The sequence below is a fragment of the Mustelus asterias genome, chromosome 7, assembly GCF_964213995.1.
Source record: "Mustelus asterias chromosome 7, sMusAst1.hap1.1, whole genome shotgun sequence".
In the NCBI taxonomy this organism is placed as follows: Eukaryota; Metazoa; Chordata; class Chondrichthyes; order Carcharhiniformes; family Triakidae; genus Mustelus; species Mustelus asterias.
In genome coordinates, this window is record NC_135807.1 from 71391912 (window position 1) to 71418492 (window position 26581).

The window sequence follows — 26581 nt, forward strand, 5'->3', positions numbered from 1 at the left end:
AAATTTCTGCCCTTTCCTGGATCATAAATTTTGGTCCCCCTCTCTACCCAGTCTCCACAAGGTCTGATATTCTGTGCCAGATAGATTTGTTGATCTCCACTCATGTTAGTGTACAGTTATCAGCACTGAAGGTGGAATAAGAGATTAAACTAAGCTGAGAAATTATACCCTAAGTAACAGGCAGCATCTAGCTAAAAAGGATCAGTTTTATCCAACTACAGTTTGTAATCGCAGCAACAAAACAAAATGTTCAGGAAATAACAACTTTGTAAGACCACCTCTCAATTGTGTTCCAACAGATTTTTTTTTACCTGGTTCAGCTACGTCCACTTCTTCTTTTGGCTCATCTGAAAAAAAAAAACAGGAGCACATTATTTTTTCTATTAGTTTTCCAAAGATGTGGAAACCCAATCTAGGAACCCAAATTTAACAGAACAAAATGTCAAAGTGGGCTCCTGACACCTGGACTCTGAACTAAAAGACGTCTAATATAAAAGTGGCTTTAAAGGAAAGGCGGGGGGGGGGGGGGGGGTGCAGAAAAAATTGCCAGAATAAAAGCTAATGATAAAGTAGTAATTAGGTTCTTGACTAACCTGTTACTTCCAGATGGTCAGGCTCTGAGGGTTCACTCACTTCTGCATAATTCACAGATTCTGTAGAGACAAAAAAAACAAAGGCGGCATTCACTCTTAAAGAGGCTCTGCAATTTAAATCCTGGGCTGTGAGTACCATGTCTGCATATTGACATTTAAATTAATGTAAATGACGAACTTTAAATAGAGGTGGAAAAGCCCTCCATGATGCATGACACACTAAACAGATAGCTCAGTTGCACTGCGCCACAGAGTGGTAAGATGCAGATCTGCAGCCAGGGTCCCTGCATTTTATACATCTTTCCCTCTTATATAACATATACACCTGAACTAAGTTGATATTTACCTGTTTTAAAACAAAAGAAAAATAATTTCAGTACATATGGGAAACAGCACTACAATATTTAGCCATATATTTGTAGAATTAATTGGAAAACTGGAAGTTTTTATAAATTTCTTAACTCAATAAGATGTTTAAATTAAAATGATTTTTTTTTCAATTTGATCCTCTCCTCAACTGTTAAAAATCAAAATAATCTAAGGCACTGCGGAACTATTTTGAACTATCCTAGCAGAAAATGACACAAATGCTATCATTTGGCTGGCTTCTGGACTCTTCTCCAATTAGAAGGAAAGGTGGGTAGTTGAGTTAAAGGTTTGCTAAGCAAAACTCCCTACCAGCTACAATCAATTCCACTTTACCATTAAATAACAATCTTGATCAGTCAGACATTCTTGATGGGTGGAATATGTCTTGGTGTCGATTCTCTCAGAAAAGATCAGCTGACTATACAAAGCTATGAATGGCTGATACACAAAAAGAAACCAGAACTTGATTCCCTACACCAGATTTTCTGAATTACTTCTCACTTTTCTCTTTGGGTAGCTGAATTTAAAAAACTTAGTTTCAAAACTAAAATACAAAAGCAGAATACTAGCAGGCAAATAAAATATAACAGATTTGTTATAGGTAACAAAAAATGGGTGCAATTAAACAGCCTTGTGCTACAATTAAATAATTGTCCACAGAGGTCACACAACAAAAATCATTGTGTTTTTAAAAAATTTGAAATGAAAACCGTTACCGTCTTCTGCTAGGTGCTCTTCAGCAATCTCCCGAGTATCGTCTTCTGTGAAGACATGAGGAGTTAGATTACCAAATATATTGATTGGAACTTGAAAAGTGTTTGTGAACCAATAATAAAGTTTCAGCATCTGGATTTCAAATAGCTTAATCGTGCACCATTCTAACAGATGAAATTACAGTTTCCTCTCCTGAAGGAAAACCAACCACACCATTTTGTTTTGCTATTTGAAAACTTTACTTGGCCGTATGGTCCAAGAATCGACATAAGATTTTCCACACGTGAAATGATTTAAACTCTATTTTCCCGAAAAAATAATTTTGTATTACCACTGATGAGATCTGCTTTTGTTGAGCAAAAGCAGTCAAGCAAGACATGTACTATGGTTTAAATTTTACTGTAACCAATGTAGACCATCAACCCTTCCTGTGCTGTATTGTTCTTTGTTCTTTGTTACCCGAGCAGCATTGCTCTTGGTCCAACAAAAGGATTTCCAATTAGAGTATTAGGGCAGATCGCTTGAAACAGAGGCTAAGTGGTAACACAATAACTTCTTATAGCATATATCTATCTGTATTTAATGCTTATGCAATTATATCGGTAAATGTGAGCGAGCAGGAAGTAGTGAGGTCAGAATCTCCCAGCTATGCATGAACATCTAATCATGAACCAAGCTACTGTTTTGGAAAACTATATCGTACCCGAGTAGGATATGGATTTTCAAACCAGTACCCTGGTGTTAAGATCCCCGAGGTATTTTTTTGTAATTAATTCATGGGATATGGGCATTGTTGGCTAGGCCAACATTTATTGCCCACCCTTAATTGAGTTTGAGAAGGTGGTGATGAGCTCCCTTCTTGAACTGCTGCAATCTGGGATGTAGGTACATCCAGTATTTTAGGGAGGCAGTTCCAAAAATTTGACCCAATTGAAGTGAAGGAACAGTGATATATTTCCAAATCAGGATGGTAAGTGATTTGGAGGGGAATTTCCAGGTGGTGGTGTTCCCATGTGTCTGCTGCCCTTCTTCTAGATGGTAGCGATTGTGCATTCAGAAGGTGTGTTCTAAGAAGCCTTGGTGACTTTCTGCATTGCATCTTGTGGATGGCACACACTGTTGTGTCGGTGTGCAGGGAGTGAATATTTGTGGATGGGATGCCAATAAAACAGACTTTTGTCCTGGATGGTGTCAAGCCTCGTAGTGTTTTTGGAACTACACTCATCCAGGCAAATGTGGAGAAAGGGCGGGGTGGGGGAGAAAGAAAGGAGGAGGAGGAGGAGGAAGAAGGTGGTTCCTCTCCACTAGTCTCAGACTTGCTCTTGTAGCCACAGTATCTATATGACTAGCCCAGTTCAGTTTCTGGTCAATGGTAATCCCCAGGATTTTGATAGTGGGGAATTCAGCGATGGTAATGCCATTGAATGTCAATAGGGCAATGGTTAGATTTGCTCTTGTTGGAGATGGTCATTGCCTGACACTGTGTGGCACGAATGTTTCTTTGCACTGGTCAACACAAGCCTGGATATTGTCAATGTATTGTTTCAGTATCTGAGTCACCATGAATGATGCTGATCACTGTGCAGTCATCACCAAACATCCTCACGTGTGACCTTATGATGAAAGGAAGGTCATGGATGAAACAGCTGAAGATGGTTGGACCTAGGATAGTACACTGAGGAATTCCTGCAGTGATGTCCTGGAACTAGATGATTGACTTCGAACAATTACAACCATTTTCCTTTGTGCCAGGTATGACTCCAATCAGCAGAGAGTTGCCCTGCCCCATTGACTCCAGTTTTGTTAGAGGTTCATCATGCCACATTCCGTCAAATGCCACCTTGATGTCAAAGACAGTCACTCTCACTGATGGTGTTCAGCTCTTTCGTCCATGTCTGAACACTATAATAAGGTCAGGAGCTGAGTGACCCTGGAGGAGCTCAAACTGATCATTAGTGAGCAGGTTATTGCGAATCAAGTACCATTTGATCGTTCTATTAATGACCCCTTCCATCACTTGGGAAAGTTTTTGGTGCCAGATTTCTGTAAGTGTGACTTATCAGTACACATTTTCCGCTGAAAATAAACATAATAAATATACAAATAGACACCAAATAATAACACATTTCTGAACTAATACTTTTGTTTGACTAGCTATGTCTTTTGGGATTCCCTGGGAACTTGCCAATATTTGCCCCACAGAAAAAGTTCAAAAGCGTGAGGTATGATAGCAATCAACACCCACACTACAATAAATTAGATATCCCAACACAAGTCAATTTCTGATGCAAACAAATTTGATCAAACAGCTACAACTATCACTTCAGCTCATTAACATTTATAGTTTCTACAGATGTTTGAAGGGCCCCTTGGTTAAAAACTGTTATCTTGCAGAATGGCAGAAAAGGAGAGTAAGGCAAGAGTTTGAAGAGACTGCATTCAGTGCAGCTAAAAAATGTTTTGCTGTTGGAAAAAAAAGCACACTGGGTCTGTCAAGGGTTGTTGGCAATATGGTGCTGAAGTTGACACTGGGAAATTTTCAATTTGCTGTTGGCTAGAGAAAACTGATACTGAGGAGTGCTCTTAAAAGTCCAGTGATGAACAAAGAAACCTTACATACCTCAAGGGCAGAATGATTCAAGTGAAACAAAGACTAAATAGGGATAACGTGGGGCAATTAATTTTAACGTTATTAGCATGAAAGGTTTAATTGTCAGGCCAGTGGGGACAAGTAACAGCAGTGGTTAATTAAACCCAATATGGGGATACCGTAAAGGTATTAGATAAAGGATAACAGACCAATTGTAGTGGTATGGCCAGGCTTCTTCAGTTACATTAAAAGGCAGAACGCAAATAAAGATCATATTCAGCCTCAGAGTAGGTTGAGTGTGATATAGATATAGCTTTTTTAAAAATTCATTCGTGGGACATGGACATTTATTGCCCATCCCTTGTTGCCCTTGAGAAGATGGTGGTGAACTGCCTTTTTGAATTGCTGTAGTCCATGTTCTGTGGGTTGATCCACAATGCTGTTGGGGAGGGAATTCCAGGATTTTGACCCAGCGATTACGAAGGAATGACGATATATTTCCAAGTCAGGATGGTGAGTGGCTTGGAGGGGAACTTGCAGATGGTGGTCTTCCCATTTATCTGCTACACCCATGTCCTTCTAGATGGAAGTGGTCGTGGGTTTGAAAGGTGCTGCCTAAGGATCTTTGGTGAATTGCTGCAGTGCATCTTGTAGATAGTAGCAGCAGTGTGTACTGAGGGTCGGTGGTGCAGGGGTTGAATGTTTATAGATGTGATGCCAATCAAGTGGGCCGATTTGTTCTGGATGGTGTCGAGCTTCTTGAGTGTTGTCAGAGCTGCACCCATCCAGGCAAGTGGGGAGCATTCCATCACACTCCTGACTTGTGCCCTGTAGATGATGGATAGGCTTTGGGGAGTCGGGAGGCGAGTTACTTGCCGCAGTATTCCAAGCCTCTGACATGTTTTTGTAGCCACTGTGTTTATGCAGAGAGTCCAATTGAGTTTCCGGCCAAGGATGTTGACAGTAGGGGATTCAGTAATGGTTACATCACCGAATGTCAAGGGGCGGTGGTTAGAGTGTCTCTTATTGGTGATGGTCATTGCCTGACATTTGTGTGGCGCAAATGTTACTTGCCATTTGTCAGCCCAAGCCTGGATATTGTCCAGATCTTGTTGTATTTGAATATGTATTGCTTCAGTATCTGAAGAGTCATGAATGGTCGGCGAACATCCCCACTTCTGACTTTATGATGGAGGGAAGGTCATTGATGAAGCAGCTGAAGATTGTTGGGCCCAGGACACTACCCTGAGGGACTCCTGCAGAGATGTCCTGGAGCTGAAATGACTGACCCTCTACAACCACAACCACCTTCCTATGTACTAGAAATGACTCCAATCAGTGGAGAGTTTGCCCCCTAATACCCAGTGATTCCAGTTTCACTAAGGCTCCTTGATGCCACACTTATTCAAAGCCTGTCACTCTCACCTCTAGAATTCAGCTCTTTTGTCCATGTTTGAACCAAGGCTGTAATGAGGTCAGGAGCTGAGTGACTCTCGTGAAACCCAAACTGGGCATCACTGAGCAGGTTATTGCTGAGCAGGTGCTGCCTGATAGCACTGTTGATGACCCCTTCCATCACTTTACTGATGATCGAGAGTAGACTGATTGGGCAGTAATTGGCCAGGTTAAATTTGTTCTGCTGTGTGTGTATAGGACATACCTGGGCAATTTTCCCACATTGAGCTGATAAGCTAAATAAATAATTTGCATTAATATTAGTTTCTGAAGTACTGCAAAATAGGCATGCAATTAAAACTGTCTCAATAGAAACAACGTTTCAATCGAGGGCAATGCACTTAATGCAGATAGCTGCAGAACAAGATTCTTTTAGCACTGTGGAGTAACAAGGAAAAGGCAAGATGTGACCTACTAGATCATACTCAGTTAAGCACATGGGTCCGACTGATAGTATAAAACCTCAAGTGGCCCCATTATTTAAGAAATCAAAGCTTGGTAACTGCATAACCATGAGTTTGACATTAGTATTGACAGAAGCTGCTGGGAAATATAAAATGAAATGTGACTGATGATCACACAGATTTCAGTGTTATTAGGGAATCCAGAATGTCTTCAGGAAGCTCATGATGTCTGGCCTCTGTTATATAGGATTTATTGATGAGAATAATCCAATTGATTTTATATACCTTAATTTTCAAAAGACAGTTGGTAAGTACTACAGCTGTGGTTTTTGGAAAAAAATGAAGTCATCCAACTTTATAGGTAACTGATTGAAATCATAAGCAGCATCTAGTATTGGTAAGAAACAAAAGATGTGCCATTACACTAGTGGTTGTATTGTATGGGACACCAATGGGAAATTTATAGAGAAATAGGTGCAAAAGCTACACCGTAATTATAATGAGGAAACTTTACTTATCCTACAATAGGTTGGGAAAGAGATACCTTCAAAGGATGGGAGGGGAGCATTTTCTAGAGTAGAATATTTCTGGCCCAATGAGGAAAAATGCTTGACTTGATTCTGGCGAAAGAGATGGGTCACGTGAATCAAGCATCAGTAGAGGAATATTTGGGGGACAGTGATCATAGCATCATACGGTTTAGGTTACCTATGAATAGCAAGTGGATTCATCGAGAGTAAAAGGAATGAATTGGGGAGAATCAATTTCAATTGGGCCAGAACAGAACTGGCTCAGGTAAATCAAAATCACATGCTGGCAGGCAAAACTCTTAGTGGAACAATGGGCTACTTTTAATGAGGAGAATGCTCTGGCATAGCCAAGGCACATGAAGTGGAAAGGTAAGACAAAGAAATCCCAGGCTCCCTGGATGGCCAAAGAGATAGATAGCAAGATGAATCACCACCCGCCTTCCCAACTGTTCAATGCACCCACAGGCTCGCCTTCAGTGACTGGAGTACAGCGATACTGTTAAGGAGGCCACGGGGGATCATCGAATGATCTCCCCTTGGGCTCCGTGGCGTACAGGCTTTCTGATTGAGTGGAAGCTCACCCAATGAGAAGCAGTCAGCGAGGTTTTTAAACCTGCTACTCACCCGGACCGGCATTGTAGGTCCCAAGGCGTACACCGTCTAGCTGCAAGCCACAATGTCTTCAACTCAGAGGGTAGTGAACCTGTAGAAGTCTCTACCACAGGAGGTTGTGGAGGCCAAGTCACTGAATATACTGAAGGAGGAAATAGATAGATTCCTAAACATTAGAAGCGTCAAGGGGTATGGCGACAGGCTGGGCATTGAGATATGGCATTAAGATAGAAGATCAGTCATGATCGTACTAATGGCGGAGTGAGTTCAAGAGCAGAATGGCCTTCTGTTAGTTTCTACGTTCCTATTGTCTCCCCTTCCATCACCGCTGCTGCTTCAAGATGGCGCCAGAGCGTGGCTACTTCTTGTGAGCTGTCCACAGCATACCCTCTAATTCTACCTTTTACTCTCATTAAGTTTTTAAAACTGTACTCCAACTCTTATAAACTTGATTTTTCTCTACACCCTATCCGTGACTGTAACACCACATTCTGCACCCACTTCTTTCCATCTCCCCTATGAACTCTATGAACTGTATGCTTTGCCTATATAGTGTGCAAGAAACAGTACTTTTCCCTGTATGCCAATATGTGACAGTAATAAATCAAATCAAATCAAATCCTTGAAGCAGCAACTTCCAGATCATTAATATTCAGTGTAAAAACTTCTTCCTCACTTCACTCTTGCATCTCAACCAGAACCTTAAATCTATATCCTCTAGGTCTTGTACCATCAGCAAATGGGAACAACTTTCCTTGTCTACCTTACCCAAACTTGTTATAATCTTATACACTTCTATTAGATATCCCCTCAATTTAATTTTCTCCAGGAGAACAAACCGCAGCTACTCCAATTTAATCTTTAAGTCAGAATCCATCATTCCACAACCACTGTGGTAAATCTCCACTGTGCCCCCTTTCCCCCACCCCCCAAGAACTCGGACATCCTTCTTAACTGAATGCAATACTCCAATGTAGCCGAACCTGAACTTTATATACATCCAGCATAACTTCTCTGCGTTTGCTCAATTTATGGAGCTCATCATTAAAGAAGAAATAGCAGGCCATCTGGATAAGAATGGTTCGATTAAGCAGACGCTGCATGGATTCATGAGGGGAAAGTCGTGCTTGACGAACTTGTTGGATTTTTATGAAGATGAGACTAGTGCGGTTGACGGAGGGGAACCAATGGATGTGGTGTTTTTGGATTTCCAAAAGGCGATTGATAAGGTGCCTCACAAAAGGTTGCTGAAGAAGATTGGGTCTCACGGAGTTGGGGGTAGGATGTTAGCGTGGATTAGGGATTGGCTATCCGACAGGAAGCAGAGAGTCGGAATAAATGGGTGCTTTTCTGGTTGGCAGATGGTAACTAGTGGCGTGCCGCAGGGATCGGTACTGGGGCCTCAACTATTTACCATTTATATAGACGATCTGGAGGAGGGGACTGAGTGTAGGGTAACAAAGTTTGCAGACGACACAAAGATAAATGGAAAAGTGAATCGTGTGGAGGGCGTAGAAGGTCTGCAGAGAGATTTGGACAGGCTGAGTGAGTGGGCGAAGATCTGGCTGATGGAGTATAACATTGACAAATGCGAGGTTATTCACTTTGAAGGAAATAATAGCAAATTGGATTATTATCTAAAAGGAAAAAAATTACAACATGCTACTGTGCAAAGGGACCTGGGGGTCCTTGTGCACGAGACGCAAAAACCCAGTCTGCAGGTGCAACAAGTGATCAAGAAGGCAAATGGGATGTTGGCCTATATCGCAAGGGGGATAGAATATAAAAGCAGAGATGTCTTGCTGCATCTGTACAGGGCATTGGTGAGGCCGCAGCTGGAATACTGTGTGCAGTATTGGTCCCCTTATTTGCGGAAGGATATATTGGCCTTGGAGGGAGTGCAGAGAAGGTTCACCAGGTTGATACCAGAGATGAGGGGTGTTGGTTATGAGGAGAGACTGAGCAGATTGGGTTTGTACTTGTTGGAATTTAGAAGGCTGAGGGGAGATCTTAGAGACCTATAAGATAATGAAGGGGCTGGATAGGGTAGAGGTGGAGACATTCTTTCCACTTAGAAAGGAAGCTAGAACTAGAGGGCACAGCCTCAAAATAAAGGGGGGTCAGTTTAGGACAGAGTTGAGGAGGAACTTCTTCTCTCAGAGGGTGGTGAATCTCTGGAATTCTCTGCCCACTGAAGTGGTGGAGGCTACCTCATTGAATATGTTTAAATCACGGATAGATGGATTCCTGATCAGTAAGGGAATTAGGGGTTATAGGGATCAGGCGGGTAAGTGGAACTGATCCACTTCAGATCAGCCATGATCTTACTGAATGGCGGGGCAGGCTCGAGGGGCTAGATGGCCTCCTCCTGCTCTTATTTCTTATGTTCTTAAGATCCCATGTGGTTTTCTAGCTATTCTCCCAATATGCCTTGCCACCTTCAAATTTCTATGCACAGGAATTCCCCGGTTCTTCTGTCCCTGCACACTCTTTAGCACTGTGCCATTAAGTTTATATTGCCTCTCCTTAACCCTTCTCCCAAAATGCAAAATCTCTCACTTCTTACTATTAAATTTCATCTGTAATTTGTCTGCCTATACTGCTACCTAATGTCCTGTTGCAATCAACTGGTATCAATCACACTATCTGCCACACCGCCAAAGTTAAGGTTTGTAAAACAATGAACAGATTGGTTTCAGAACATTCTGACAGGTTAATGCAGACTGAGGGGTTAAAGGTTAAGACTATAGGGCATAAAGTTAGGTTAGATTTCAGAAAATATTTCATTTCTTTTTAAAGATGCCGATTGTCCCTGGAACTAATAATCAAAGCATGTGGTGGATAAGGGGTCACTGTGATTCCAAAAATGAAACTTAAATTATTCAAAAGAAAGCATTTCCAATTATGGAGGTTACATAACTGTTTTACTGTAAGGAGTTACAGCTTACTACAGTCTCCTCTATTTTACCAAGGTTTGTTGAGTTGGGTACAAGCTAGGAAAAGAGCTCAGAGTCAGTCAAATTTAGAGAACAGGCCAATCAGAAACAATGTACACTTGGCCAAAAATCAAAGAACTTTCAGAAATATTCATCTGTTTAACTGCAAGCATTGTTTTAGTTTAGGTGAATATTAATTTAGTGAAATACTACCTTTACCAGTATAGGTATTGTTTCCATTAATACATCAAAAATAATAGGTCTGGCTTTTTGTCTTCTCCACAAGTGTATGCATCATGATGCATAGGGCATGCCAACTACATGGGACAAGTGAGATAGAGTGGGTATTTTCCTGTCCATGATTTTGCTTATGTTGGTATATACAACAAAAATCATAATATCTTAATACATAGGCACAAAGTTAAACCTCCAATGATACCAACCTTCCTCATTAGGCTCTCCTACTGCCTCGGGAAGAGGTACAGCATCTGTAAGACAATAATAATAATAATGTTAATAATAATAATAATGCTGCAAGAAGTGCAAAGCTGAAGAAGTGTGTTAAAAGCTTAAGGGACATGCTGTATCTCTTAATGCAACTAGCTGCAACACAGATCAAAACAAGCTATTTCAGAGTTATAAGGAACAGAAGTAATCACCTAAAACCAATACACATATTACACAAACTATACACAAAATAAAGGCATTTATGTTTTGATCACTTCAATTAACAATTCTGGAAATATGCCATGGTGGAGTTTGTCACATTTACAGCATTAGATAGCCTAATTTTTTTTTCAGTATCATTTTGCTGGTACTAACTACTTGGTATTTGCACATTGCAACATATGGCGAGTTAGCAGATTTTAGCTATAGCTTGTAACTGGACCAGTGCAATGGCTTTGACGGGTTTGGGCTTGGGGAAGGCAGACTGTAGGGAGAATTACAACCCAGTGATTCCCACTGGAAAGTGTGCATGTAAGATATCAGATGAGAACAGGATCAAGATTAGTTTGAATGAACTAGCTGATTAACTAGGCTAACCTCTGTTTAGCTGAGACAGAAACTGAAGCGTGAACAGCACAAATGGAATTGTACTCGAATACAGGTTCAGCAAAACACCTTTTAAAAAGTTTTACGAAACAACTTAAAGCACACAGCTCCCAGACAGACAAAAAACTGCAAAACTATGAGAGCATAGGACAGGACTGAGGACAGCCAAGTCAGACAAACCTTGGATTTCAGATTCCACATCCAAGTTCTGAGATCCATAGGCTGTTATAAGTAATAAAATTGACATTTTGTTAGTAATGCTCACCCCTTACACTTTCAGCAGATCATGTTAGATTTTGTTTTAATAAAAAAAGGAAAATATATGATAAGTCAGTTATGAAAGGTAATCTCAATGCAAACCTGATTCGCTATCTTCATCTGTATTTTGAAGTACAGGAGTTGCATCTATAAAAAACAGCCCAACTGAGTCAAAGTCAATATACCATATATTAAGAATATTACTTTATGATAGGTCAGTTATCCAATAGTCTACCAGGGATGGAATCACTTGAGGACAATGAATTAATGTAATATAACTAAGACTATTAACAAGGGAGAAAACTAAGCACAGCTAAAAATACTAAACATTGTCTCACAGATTCACAAGAATAGAATTTATAGATTTTAGTTATTAACAAGATTCTTAACAGTTAATTCAATAAAACTAGATCATAAAACTTTTATTTTTCTTTCCCCTCATTCCACAGAATCAATTTTGTTCATGGGGGAAAGACAAAAGAAATGGCCTGTTTCATGATCAATACTGTGTCAGGGTAGGTTGCATGCAACGTATTTCTAAATCAAAGTTAACATTTATTAGTTTCCTTTGGTGGAGTGTTGTATGAAACAGATTCTGTTTCTGCCGCATCCCCTACCGCAGAGTTGGCACAACTGGAGGCTTGAAATTGATGACTGGTAAAACAGAAAGCCGCTGAGAGTGCTGGATTCCAGGACAGATAGCCCTGACTCTGGAATCTGATCTAGTTGGCAATCTGAGCAGTAGCAGCACGACTTCTCATAGTAAACCATGAATTGACTGTTTAAGGAAGTAAGCAAACCTTGTATGTCTTCAGCCCCAGGAACATATTCTGTTTCTTCAGCTAGTAGAAAGCAATTTAAAAAGCAGTTAAAATCCAGCTTTATACTGGTATTTTCAGTCAATGTTTTTCTTCTCCTTTACCCATCATAGCTGAAAAAGCAAAGGGCTTGATCAGCCCAGTAGGCCTTTGCAGTAACAAAATATTATTTTATTCTTAAACTTGAAATCTTTCATGTAACCACAAGGTGGCGATTAGCTTATTTTCTTTGTACAAACACAGAGTACCAAGGCACTTACCATAAAATGATTCCACTGTATCTTCAGGCTCTGGGTCATTTATTTCTGCTGAAAGCGAATTAAGAAAATATTTTTTCAAAATATTTTCCCCTCAAATCTTCCCCATCTTTCTTCAATCTTTACAATTCTCTCACTGGGCAATAGTTCTAGGTATAAATACTTTGTCAGGAAAACATTGTAATTTTTCAAGTTACAACAAATTAAACACATTTATACTCAAGACACACAAGAAGCTGAACTAATCATCACGTTCCTGCCCATCAACAACTCACATTAAGTGGGGCCTTTAATGTAATAAAAGTTCCAAGGGCACTTCACATGAGCATTATCAAACAAAATTTGACACCAAGCTTAAGTTTAAAATAACCAGTTGCTAATCTATTTCTATATTCAGAACTCTGCCTACCAATGCTTTCAAAAGTATTGCATCTTAGGGCATTAGATGTCAGTTGGACAAAAGTCAACAATTGACTAAAATGAGGACACCTTTTTGAATCGTCAATAAAAAAGCTAATTAAACAAATCTAATGCAGATTGATTCATTTGGTAACAAGCAACAAGAAACCAGACATCAGGATGCTCAAACCATATACATTTATGTTTTTTTAAAAAAAAGTCCTGAATTAACAAGGAGTGGAAAGCAACCCACCCAATTCTATCTTCAAACTTACTCCCAGTTGAAAAATAAGAGCCTGGTACAACTTCAAATTATATTGAACTTTTGGTTTTTAGGAAAAATCCCTCAATTCCCCTCAACTGCCTACAGCTGATATAAATCACAGAACATCCACACATCATTTCAGCCCAACCCACTCCTTCTGATAAAAGCTGTGACAATCTGGTCAGAGTGTCCTGACCTGTCCAAGTTAATTGCAATTCAATCCAACCTGATGCCAGAAGTCATTCCCAATCTGCCCCTCCTCCTAGCCAAGAAACTATTTCTGGATGAGACGAGACAAGACAACTCTAATTTGGGAGAATTCGAGCCAGAAACAAGAGAGAGAGAGAGAAGGAAGGGGAGATAGCAAGCAGAGACAAGACGGACAAACAATACGAATTAATTTTTAAGCCTAAACATTGAAAAATAATTTCAGAATGACTGAATTACACAGTTCATATCATCAGCATCAAAACAAACTGTTGAAAAGTGAATTGAAGACATTCAAACATTCAAGAACACATTGTTTGACAATAGTGTGCTTAAGCAGACTAATTAGCAGAGGGAAAAATAGTTTGCTCAAACAAAATTTAAAACCGCCAAGCCTTGCCCCTCTTAAGAGATGCATGTTCCATTTTATCAATTCTCATAGAATAGAATCATATAATCCATACAGTGCAGAAGGAGGCCAATCAGCCCATCGAGTCTGTAACGACCACAATCCCACCCAGGCCCTATTCCGTAATCTCACATACTTACCATGCTAACCCCCTAACACTAGGGTCAATTTAGCATGGCCAATCAACCTAACCCGCACATCTTTGGACTATGGGAGGAAACCGGAACACCCGGAAGAAACCCACGCAGACACGGGGAGAAGGTGCAAACTACACACAGTGACCTGAGGCCGGAATTGAACCCGGGTCCCTGGCGCAGTGAGGCAGCGGTGTTAAACACTGTGCCACCGTGCTGCTCATCTTTCAGCAAATTTGGTCTGTTCTCATCTAAGAATTTCAGTCTCTTCAGTTGTTCCTTTTCTTCAAACTTGAGTTATGAATGCAGTAACCAACTTTATGTGGCATCTATGCTCCATTCATGATCCAACTAAGTCCTGGTTCAGAACCTATACTCCGAGTCCTTCTGTACTTAAAATTCCTTCCAGCCCGACATCTTTAATTCTTCCTTCCCTTCCAAATGTTACTAGTTCTGACCTTCCAAAACACAGTCCCATTTTATTCCATAAACTAGTTACTCGCCCAACTGCCAACTTCCTTACTCAGATTTGTCCACAGTGCTCCTTTATCCCCCCTCTCACCTCAATGCTTCAAGCCCATACTTCCTTTATTCCAAAAACAAAGTTCCCCCACACAAGTGCTATTAGACACAGCACTGTAAAACTCATAGTCCCAAATTACAATCCAGTTGCAATGCTTTTATACCCCACAATATCTTACAAGTCCAACCCTCATCCCCACTCCCTTCTGCCTAGTTAGTCCCCCTTAATTTTCAACCTCAACGCTAAGCTTAAGCAATTGCACCTAGGATCGCTCAGTTTGAATCTCACTTTTTTCTCAATGGACTCTGCCACAGTCTCTGCTCACTTTCCCTTCCAGCCTAATAAAAGTCATCTCTTAATTGTGTGTACCTTTAGCTTTAAAAATGACAGCAAGAACTAGGATATTGAGGGTAAAAATTGATCTTCATTACACCAGCTTTTATAGATCCATTCAGGATTTATCTTAGGGCCCCTGCTGGCAAGGTAAGTGACCTGGATATTAAATTATATAAAATGTCTGAGCTGCTTAAAAATTGCAATGGACATTGTCAGCTCACAAAAAAATTGTTATAGAGTTCCCAAAGATGAAGGGCCAACTGCAGTCTGGCTTTGGATCTCTCAATTAGTATATGCACGGTTAGTGTGCCACTGCCAATTTCCATTTCATTGGCCAAATCAATAAGGAACATGTTTGAAAGCTACACAGACACTGGTGACAAGAAAAGGTGGTGAGACTTATAGAAATAGGAGTTAGAAACAATGAGAGAAATTGTTATCTATGATGCAGTGGTCAGGGAATGTAAAGGAGAGAGTATATAACAGAAAGAAAGAGCAAAAGTCAGATGGTAGGCAAACAATAAAATAATTTGACTGGAAAGGAAACAAAATTAAAGGGAAGAGATTCAATCATTTTTCTCCATGCACAATACCATGCAAGATTTGCTATAATACATTGTGTATTACATAGAGTCCACAGAATCCCTATAGTGCAGGAGGAGGCCATCCAACCCACTGATTCTGCACCGATCATCCGAAAGAGCACTCTGTCTGGGCTCAACCCCCCCCCACCCTATCCCCATAACCCTGTGCATTGGTGATGGCCAATCCATCTAACCTGCACAGTTTTGGACTGTGGAAGGAAACTGTAGTACCTGGAGGAAACTCATACAGACACAAGGAGGATGTGCAAACTCCACATAGTCACCCAAGGCTGGAATTGAACAGGGGTCCCTGTGCTGTGAGGCAGCAGTGCTAACCACTGTGCCGCCCACTAATTGTAAGACCGTGTATAATCCAATTTACCATTAACAGTGTAAAAGATCTCTACTATGTAACAACATCATCACGTCAACATAATAATCATTAGCTAATAGGACAATAGTGGAAAATTGTCCTACAATTTGAGCTACAAGTCAAGATATACCTTCAATGAACTCATCACTCATTGGCAGCTCCTCTGCTATTTCATCTGCAAATAAAATAAAGTATTTAACAGGTGGCATAAATATAACTGATAATCCAGAGCTAGTCAATCCCTAAGAATGTATACATAGGTTTGTTCAATTTAGAGTATGGGCCAAATTTCACTCCTACTTGCAAATGAGAAGCACCAGCCATTTATTACAAAGCTATTTATGCACAAAGGGACTTGGGAGTCATTGTTTAAGATTCTCTTAAGGTTAACATGCAGGTTCAGTCAGCAGTTAGGAAGGCAAATGCAATCTTCATATTCATGTCGAAAGGGCTAGAATACAAGAGCAGGAATCGACTTCTGAGGCTGTATAAGGCTCTGGTCAGACTCTATTTGGAGTATTGTGAGCAGTTTTGGGCCCCATGTCTCAGGAAGGAAGTGCTGGCTTTGGAAAGGGTCCACAGGAAGTTCACAAGAATGGTCGCTGGAATTAAGAACTTGTCAGATGAGGAGCAGTTGGGGACTCTGGGTCTGTACTTGTTGGAGTTTAGAAAGTTGAGGTGGGAATCTTATTGAAACTTACAGGATACTGCGAGGCCTGGATAGAGTGGACATGGAGAGGATGTTTCCACTAGTAAGAAAAACTAGAACCAGAAGGCACAAACTCAGGCTAAAGGGACAATTCTTTAAAATAGAGATGAGGAGGAATTTCTTCAGCCAGAGAGTGGTGAATCTCTGGAACTCTTTGCCATACAAGGCTGTGGAGGCCAGGTCATTGAGTGTCTTTAAGACAGAGATAGATAGTTTGTGATTAATAGGGGGATCAGGGGTTATGGGGAAAGGCAGGAATATGGGGATGAGAAAAATATCAGCCATAATTGAATGGCAGAGCAGACTCGATGGGCCGACTAGCCTAATTCTGCTCCTATGTCTTATGGTCTTATTACCCTTCGACTCGGACATTGAGAGTTTGTACTGGAATCTACTATGAATTAGAGAGCCCAAATGGCACAGTGTCTTATAGGGAAACTGTGTGAACAGGGCAAACAGCTATCTACCGCCTTAGCTAATCAGATCAATGAGCAACACAGTGGACCGGATTTTCACTATTGAGGCAGGACAACACCACCCCCCCCGCTCCACCCCCACTCACAGTAACAAAATATTTTTGCTCCAGGCAAGCAGAGGCAGGGTTGATTGAGTCAGGCCCACCAACCTCAGTGCATCTTGTACACTGCTGCCATTGTGCAACCAATCCTGTATTGTAGCTTCACTAGGTTGACACCTCATTCTGACTTATGTTTATTCTTGCTCCTGACATACCCTCCTGCACTCTTCATTGAACAAGGTTGATTTTCCAACTTAATGGTAATGGCAGAGTTGGGGATATACCATGCTATGAGGTTACAGATCGTGGTTGTATCCAAGTCTGTTGCTGCTGATGCCCATAGTTCCCCATGGATGCCCAGTTTTGAGCTGCTAGATTTGTTTGAAATCTATCCCATTTAGTACAGCTGTAGTGCCACACAACATGTAAGGTACGTTCAATGTGCAGGTGGGACATCACCTACCAATAGAATCATAGAAACCCTACAGTGCAGAAAGAGGCCATTTGGCCCATCGAGTCTGCACCGACCACAATCCCACCCAGGCTCTACCCCATATCCATACATATTTACCCACTAATCCCTCTAACCTACTCATCTCAGGACACTAAGGGGCAATTTTAGCATGGCCAATCAACCTAACCCACACATCTTTGGACTGTGGGAGGAAACCGGAGCACCCGGAGGAAACCCACGCAGACACAAGGAGAATGTGCAAACTCCACACAGACAGTGACCCAAGCCTGGAATCGAACCCAGGTCCCTGGAGCTGTGAAGCAGCAGTGCTAACCACTGTGCTACCGTGCCGCCCACGAATACTGTAATGGAGAGATCCATCTGCAGCAGGTAGATTCGTGAAGAAGAGCTCAAGTAGGTTTTTCTCTCATTGGTTCCCTCACCACCTGCCACAGACTCAATCTAGCAGCTATGTCCTTTCGGACTTGGCCAGCTCGGTCAGCAGTGGTACTACCGTGCCACTCTTGGTAATGGACAGATCTCCACCCAGAGTACATTTTTCCCTTATCACTCTCAGCATTTCTTCCAAGTGGTGTTCAACATGGAGGGGCACTGATTCATCAGCTGGGAGGCTGGGGTGGGGTGAAACAGCAGGTGGTAACCAGGTTTCCTTGCCCGTTTGCCCTGATGCCATGAAACATCATGGGGTCCAGAGACCATGCTGAGGACTCCCAAGGTTACTTCCTCCTGACTGTATATCACTGTACCAGCACCTTAGGGAAGGTGATAGTTATAACTGGAACATAGTCATACTGATGGAATCATACATTACAGACAATGTCAGGCTGTTTTCTGACTAGCCTGTGGTACAGCTCTGCTAATTAGCACAACCCTCCAGATGTTAGTAAGGAGGAACGAAAACAGAAAATGCTGAAGAAATCAGCAGGTCTAATAGCATCTGTGGAGAGAGAATACAACCAATGTTTCAAATCTGGATGACCCTTCGTCATAGTGCAGTGACACAATGGTTAGTAAAGAGAGCTTTGTAGGGTCACCAGGGATGGGTGTGGCGTTGTCTTTTTCAACGCTTCAATCGACACTGGATGGTGTATCCGGTTACATTCCTTTTATTAAACTTCATTGTGGTTGGATTCAACAGAGTGGCTTGCCAGGCCATTTCAGGCCAGAAGAGTCATCACGTTAGTGGGTATGGAGTCACACGCAGGCCCAACCAGGTAAAGATAGAAGAATTGCCTCCGTAAAGGATATTGGAGAACCAGATGGGTTTTTACAACAATCATGGTCACTTTGACAAGACTAGCCTTTTAATTCCAGATTTATTAATTAAATTTAAATTCCATCACCTGCCATGGTGGGGTCTGAACCCATGTACCCAGAGTATTAGCCTGGTCCTCTGCATTATTAGTCCAGTTACACTGCCACCTTCCTTATTGTTCAAATCCTTGTGTCACTGCCTCAGCCGCACCTAATAAGATTGCTGCTACTCTTGCATTGATTTTCTTGTTAAGACATTCACGTACAAAACAAGTAACTATCCATTTTAAAAAGATTAAAACATAGAAATTGCATTTTGAAATGTCAAGGATACCATTTCCTAAAAGAATTTTGAATCTATTTATCCATTTCAATATTTTGAGAGAAAAGTCAGTGATAAGAATGGCACAGTAGTATTTTCGACATGCCCCATTAGCAAAATAAAACTTTCACTTGGCATACCGAAACAAACAGCCCAGGTTCCTTCACATCAGAAGCAATAACTGTCAACTACTGAACGCAAAAAAAACTTTGCAGCAAATAAATAAGCACAAACTTTCCACCTTCAAAGTCCACTTGATCAGAGAAATCCTCTTCCAAATAAGATTCATACAATCCTGAAAAAAAAAATCTAATGGAATGAAGGTCAAAGCAACATTGCCTAAATATATAAACCATTTATGTAGTGGTTTCATTAAATGATAATGAAAGAAGTTCATTGCAAAATCCCTTAGTAATTTCACCCCTATTCAAATAAATCTATTCTGAAAACAGATTAGGAACCAATTTTCTTCAAATTGGCAGGGGACTCTTAACAAGAATGTCAACTTTCCTCTCAAATGTCAGTTAAATGTTTCTTATATTTAGAGTTACAGAAATAAAAAACAAATTGATGTATTCCATGCTAAGTGACCTCAGGTACAGCACCAGTCACGGTACATACCTGGATCATCTCGTTCAGAAACGACCTCTTCAGGCTCAAGCTCAGCTTCATCTACAACACAAATAGCTTTCTGTTAATAGATTGAGCATGTAGTCAATGGTTAGAGTTAGCATTATAAATGGTAGACACAAACCTGAAACAACGTCATCAAGTTCTTCCTCTCTAGTTTCTGATTCTGGAAGGAAATTAAGTGTTTCCATAACTTTAGAAACTTTTCTTCACACTTTTAATGGTTACTATGGAGATAGTAGACACATAATAACTACCTGGAATTTTGTCTTCAGATACATCTGCAACTTCTGGTCCAGAATCCTCTGAAAGTAATAGATACTAATCAATAACTTGGGTACAATAGCCTGAACGTTGCCTATAGTCATCAACTTCACTCAACAAGACTTTATATGATGCCTTAATGCTGTCAAATGTCCCAAGGTTCTTCACACAGACACAAAAAAAAATGGATGTCAAGCAGCATAAGTAGCCATTATGATGGGTTAATCAAATGTTTGGTTAAAAAAAGGTGGGATTTTAAAGGAGAATACTGGATGGCAGAGATTTTGAAAACATGAGCCTAGATGACTAAAGGTGCAACCACCAATGATGGCAACAGGAAAAACCTTGGCTCCACATCCCTAGTTTCCTTACCCCACAAAGTATCAATCTCAGTATTGAAAGTTTCAAATGATCTGACAACCCCGGTGTTTTGGGGAAGGGTAGCCAACGGTCAGAAGCATTTTGGATGAACTGAAATTTACAGAAAGTGAATGGAAGGCCAGCTGGAAGAGCAGTGGAATAGTCAATTCTCAAGTTGTCAAAGGAGCAAATGATGCTCTTCGTGGCAAGTAATCCCAGATAGGGGCAAAGGAGGTGATATTACAGGTGGAATTAGGTGGTGCTTTTGGGAAAGAGTTAAAAGCTTAGCTTGGGCCAAATTTGATGTCAAATTTGTAAACAGTCTGGATCAGCCTCAGAGAGGAAAATAGAATGAATGATGGGCTGTGCAGATATATTCCGCCAATGACAATCTTCCCAATATTTAACCAAAGGAAATGTTGGCTTATTGAAGACAATATCACCCTAGTAATCTGGCAGCAGAGATAGAGTGTGGAGGTAGAACGTCAGTGTGATTGACCCCACATTCGTAGGAATGGTAGACAATGGAAGTGTAAAGGAACAGATAGATTCTTTATCAACTTTACTTTTGAGTGATTTTCCCTTAAAAGGTTCGAAATATGTGTTTCTTTTCCAATGGAACGCTCAATAGAAAAGTCAGTTTTGTTTGCGAGACAGATAAGCATTCAATGAGGTCTCTTTGCATAAGCAACTGTTCTGTTAGAGGTTCAAACAGATAATGTTGGATATACTCAGCAAGTCTAGCAGTATCTGTGGTGAGAAACAGAGCTGATGTTTCAGGTCTGTGATCTTTCATAGTTATTGGTGCAGTTCTGATGAAAAGTCAAAGATCTGGAACTTTAACTCTGTTCCTCTTTATACTGATGCTGCCAGACCTGCTCAGTATTTTCAGTTTTTATTCCAGATTTCCAGCATCTGCAATATTTTTGTCTCTGAGGGATTACCTCCTTCAAGGACATATGGGTGCAAGATAAGCGACAACTCATCCAGTTGAATGATTTGACTAGTACTGGTTATTCTATATGTTTAATCGTTGATAACAAGAGCCAGTGAACATTATTACTTTTTGTTTTCTACTCATTGGGCCAGCATTTATTGCCCTTGAACTGAGTGGTTTGCCAAGTCATTTCAGAGGGCATTTTCAGAATCAACCACCTTGCTGTGGATCTGGAGTCACATGTAGACCAGACCAGGTAAGGATGGCAGATTTCCTTCCCAGGGCCAGATGGGTTTTTACGACAATCAGCAATGGTTTCATTGTCATCATTTGACTTTTAATAGTAGATTTTTATTGAATTGAAATTTCACCATCTGCCACGGTGGAATTCAAACCTGGGTCCCCAGAGCATTACCTTGGGTCTCTGGATTACTAGTCCAGTGACAATGCCACTGTGCCACCGTCTCCTATTTGTGGAAAAACTAGCAAATTTATAACATCTGATCTCCAATAGATGAGAAAGAGCAGACAAGCAATTATTCACCAATGAGATAATAGCACCAAGGACAGCTCTTTCCAATTTGATATCTTAAAACTGTCAACACTTCAGGGGTCGCTTCTCAGGACTCAAACCAGGTACTGCAGGTGTGAACACTCCTACTGTAACTTACACTTTATTCATCCAGTCTAATACCATGTACAACTTAATCCCTCGAGTACAATTACTTTCTTTGAGTCTGTGTCTCTTGCATCTTTCTCTGCTGGGTGGACAAACAAATTAACTGAATTGCTACTCATCTTATCTTGGCATTGGGATCTACCTTGTGCTGTTTAGCAACTTTCCACAGTGCCACAGTCAAAAGGATGTATTTTTGATGGAAAATCAGAGCTTCAAAGCCACTATTATAGTATTCCATTATCCAACATCATGTAGTGCTGACATTTATTTATTAGTGTCACAAGTAGGCTTACATTAACACTGCAATGAAGTTACTGTGAAAATCCCCTAGTTACCTCACTCTGGCACCTATTCGAGTACACTGAGGGAGAATTTAGCAGTGCACAGTCTTCCAGACTGTGGGAGGAAACCGAAGCACCCGGAGGAAACCCACATAGGGAGAACATGCAGACTCAGCACAGACAGTGAACCAAGCCGGGAATTGAGCCCGGGTCCCTAGGGCTGTGAAGCAGCAATGCTAACCACTGTGCCACCTGACATATTGACAAATCCACATTTTACTAAATAAATAGACATGAATAAAAGAAAGTATGAAGTACCTAGAATCTCTGTGCTTTCCGACACTCTTTCATCTTCCACATACTCAGACTCTCCTGTAAGAAAGATACACTCATTTGTTTACAGCCCAAGATATAGCATCCAATTTAGTTACTAACCTGAAGTTTCTGCACATTCATACACTGTCTCTTCTAGTATTTTAAATTCAAAAAGAATACTGCCACTATGCTTAAAATTGGCGATTTAAAGTGTGGAGTACAAACCTTGAATGTCTGCTTCTTCAGGTTCAGATTCAACTGCATCATGTCTAACTTCTTCTGCAAATGGAAAGCAAAACCCTCGATTAGGAGATTAGAAATATACTACAAACTCAGATTTAGCTGGACACAAATTTCAGCTTCAACACCCCAAAATAAGCATGGGAAGCTCAGGAACAAACCACTGTATGGGCATCTGTATTTATGTACAATTCAGTGGAGACAATGCAGCATTAAATGGACTGCCCACAAAGGAAGGGTCATAGAATTCCTACAGTGCAGAAGGCCGCCATTCAGCCCAACAATCTACATGAGTCTGACAGAACGTCTTATCCAGGACCTATCTCCATAACCCCACGTATTTACCTCACTAATCCCCCTAACCTACACATCTTGGGATACTTGAGGGGCAATTTAGCATGGCCAATCCCTAATCTGCACATCTTTGGAGTGTGGGAGGAAAGTTGATCACCCGGAGGAAACCTATGCAGATATGGGGAGAACAGACAAACTCCGCACACACTATCACCCAAGGCTGGAGTCAAACCTGGGTTGTGAGGCAGCAGTGTTGGCTACCGTGCTGACTACATTCTAGACTACACTTAAGACTACATTCTACAGATCAAAATCTGAAATCAATTGATTTTGCAATTATCATTTGGACTTTTAGTAATTTCAGCAAAATATTCTGTGCTTGCTTCCCAAGTAGAATAGATCTGATTACAATGCCTTAGATTTTCCACTTTATGTGAAGTTTTAACAGGTCTGTGGTCTCTGGAACTGCATAGAGTTTGTTTATAATGAGTGTAACATGTTAAATCCATAAAATAGCCGTCTAAAGAATGGTTTACCTGAAGCAGCCCCTGAATCTGATTTTATTCTGTCCAAAATTACAGCGTATTATCTCTTTTTGTCACCAAAGGTTTGGCTCAATGTCCGATTGTACAGCCATTGCCATGCAAAACAATTTGGGCACCATGCATTAAACAAATTGCCTGCCCAACAATAATGAAATTTTAATGGGAACTTTTTTTTTAAGGCGGTCTAAATTCAGATTCTTATCGTCATACATTTGCAAAATAAAACTATAAAGTTGTAGTGGTGCGAGATATGAAAAATATAATTCACTGTAAAATGGGGTACTCCTCTAAATTCAGGATTATGGTACTACTTTTTGTAGAGGGCACTTTACTCAGTATCTGGCTTGTGAGACTTCAATGTTTGTTATTAAACCAAGGTATCCTGTTGTATACTTTAGGAATATCAAAACTTGAACTTCAGTATTTCATTTCCTGGGAATAAAGAAACAATGTTCATTTCTCCCCACCACGTCAAGCTTCCGATCTCTCTGATCATCTAATTCTATCCCCAACCTCTCCTCTCATATTATTTTTCCTTCAGTGGATGTCTGCAATGCCTCTTGACCACTTATAACTGTGCCTTTCAATAATCAATTCCTTCTCCCTGACGAGCACTGTATCTCCTTTAGGACTACCTAGAACACTTAATGCTGAACAGTACCCAGTTCCTTGTTTTAACTTCTGAACTCGTGTAGCCTTTCTTCATCATGCTAAGCTTGGCTCAGTGGTAGTACTCTCACCTACTCCAGAAACTCTCACCTACTCGAGAAACTCAAGAGGGTTGATGAGGGTAGTGTAGTTGATGTAGTCTACACTGATTTTTAGAAAGGCTTTTGACAAGGTCCCACATGGCAGACTGGTTAAATAAAAGCCCATAGGATCAGGGAAATGTTGCAAACTGGACATAAAATCTCAAAGGGTAATTTTTGAAAGATGTTTTTGCAACTGGAAAGCTGTTTCCATTGGTGTTCCGCAAGGTTCAGGACGAGGTCCCGTGCTTTTAGTGGTATGTTTTAATGATTTAGGCATAAATTTAGTGGGCATGATCAAGAAGTTTGCAGACAATACAGGATAATAATGGACTTGTCAGGTGAGCAGAAAAGTGGCAATGGAATTCAACCCAGAAAACTGAGAAGTGATGCATTTGGACTGGTCATTGCTTCTTTTGCCAATTCCTTTAAACCTGTGTCCTCTTAGCCTTGATCCTTCCACCAAAGGGAACATTTTTTCCTTATCTAGTCTGTCGAGAACAGTCTCAATTTTGAATAACTAATAAATCTCATTTCAATCTTCGTTTATCCAAGGGAAACAGTCCCAACCTCTCCAACCAACGTAACTAAAGTTCCTCATTCCTACAACCATTTTCGTGAACCTTTTCTGCATTCTCTCTGACATCCTCTCATAGTTCCAAATACATGGTGCCCAGAACTGTACACAATACACCAGTTAAGGCTGAACCAATTTTCAACACAAGTTAAAGATAACTTCCTTGCTTTTGTACTCTATGCCCCTATCAATAAAGCTTATGATGCTGTACATTTTATTAACCACTCTCTCAATTTGCCTTTATTGAAGATGGCAGGACAAAGTATTGCGGGTGCTGGAATCTGAAACAAAAACAGAAAATGTTGGAAAATCTCATCAGGTCTGACTCTGGCGAGAGATGACACCATCATCCAGACTCGAAATGTCGGCTCTATTCTCTCTCTCCACAGATGATGTCAGACCTGCTGAGATTTTCCAGTGTTTTCTATTTTTGTTTCCGCCACCTTCAATGCCTTATGCACAGATACACCTGGTTCTCTTTGCTACTGCACCCCTTTAGAATTCAAGCCTTTATTTTATATTGTCTTTCTGTATTCTTACTACCAAAATGAATCATTTCACAGAATTAGATTTCATTTGCCTGCCTATCCTTACCAACCTATGATCTTTTGAAGTTCTACACTATCTAATCACAGTTCACAATACTTCCAGGTTTCATATCATTTGCAAATTTTGAAATAGTGCCCCATATATCAAGACCAAGTCATAAAAAATAACAAGGGTCCCAAAATCAGCCCCTAGGAAACTCAACTACAAACCTTCCTGCAATTTGAAAAACACACATTACCTTCACTCGCTGACTCCTATTATTCAATTTTATATCCATGTAGCTACTGTCCCCTTTGAGCTCTAACTTTGCTCACACATCTGTAGTGTACACCAAATGCCTTTTGGAAGGCCACGTCCACAACAACAGAATTACCCTCATTAACCCTCTCTATCACTTCAACAAGCTCCAGCAAGTCGATTAAACACTATTTTCCCTTAACCAAATTCATCCATAATGAACCTGTATTTACACAACAGACTTTTGGTTTTATCTTGAATTGTTGATTCTGCAAAGGACCCATCAGATTGGAAACTCTTTCAAAAAAAGACAGATAGCCGGTAATACAGGCCAGTAAGCCCAACACTTGTCACAGGAAAATACTAGAATATATCATCAAGGAGGTTATAACAGGGCAGTTACAACATCTTAATGCAATCAGGCAGAGTCAACATGGTTTTAGAGTTCTTCGGGGAATTAAGTAACATGGATAATGGGGAACCTGTATATGTGGCGTACTTGGATTTTCAAAAGGCTTTTGGCAAGATGCCACTTCAAAAATCACCACAAAATAAGAGGTTAAGGTGTAGGGGTAACATATCATCATGATAGAGGATTAGTTGGCTAACAGAAAGCAGGGATAAATGGATTTTTTTTGGGTTAGTAAGCTGTAACTAAGAGTGCCACAGGGATCTGTGCTGGATGAAGGGACTGAATGTGTGATTGCTAAATTTGCTGGTGACATGATAGGTAGAAAAATAAATTATAAGGACGATATAAAGAGACTACAAAGGAATTTAGATAGTGAACAAAAAATTGACAGATGGTGAAAATGTGAACTTGTCCAC

General features: G+C 40.6%; 1 protein-coding gene across 21 annotated transcripts in view; it reads right to left on the bottom strand.

The window, feature by feature from the left end:
- The window catches only part of unm_hu7910 (un-named hu7910), a 217059-nt gene that overhangs the window by 92254 nt on the left and 98224 nt on the right, over nucleotides 1-26581 (bottom strand). For 11 of the 21 annotated variants that reach the window (XM_078216218.1, XM_078216223.1, XM_078216231.1 and 8 more), the window contains 15 exons: nucleotides 22788-22841; nucleotides 22566-22619; nucleotides 19984-20031; nucleotides 19851-19892; nucleotides 19718-19768; nucleotides 19338-19391; nucleotides 15950-15994; nucleotides 12593-12640; nucleotides 12315-12356; nucleotides 11617-11661; nucleotides 11437-11478; nucleotides 10647-10691; nucleotides 1679-1723; nucleotides 594-653; nucleotides 312-347 (listed from right to left, as the gene is read on the bottom strand). In XM_078216218.1, coding sequence (XP_078072344.1) covers nucleotides 312-347; nucleotides 594-653; nucleotides 1679-1723; nucleotides 10647-10691; nucleotides 11437-11478; nucleotides 11617-11661; nucleotides 12315-12356; nucleotides 12593-12640; nucleotides 15950-15994; nucleotides 19338-19391; nucleotides 19718-19768; nucleotides 19851-19892; nucleotides 19984-20031; nucleotides 22566-22619; nucleotides 22788-22841 — 711 coding nt within the window. The remainder of the gene's footprint in view (nucleotides 1-311; nucleotides 348-593; nucleotides 654-1678; nucleotides 1724-10646; nucleotides 10692-11436; nucleotides 11479-11616; nucleotides 11662-12314; nucleotides 12357-12592; nucleotides 12641-15949; nucleotides 15995-19337; nucleotides 19392-19717; nucleotides 19769-19850; nucleotides 19893-19983; nucleotides 20032-22565; nucleotides 22620-22787; nucleotides 22842-26581) is intronic. The other 10 variants (XM_078216221.1, XM_078216226.1, XM_078216230.1 and 7 more) reach the window with 3 other exon arrangements.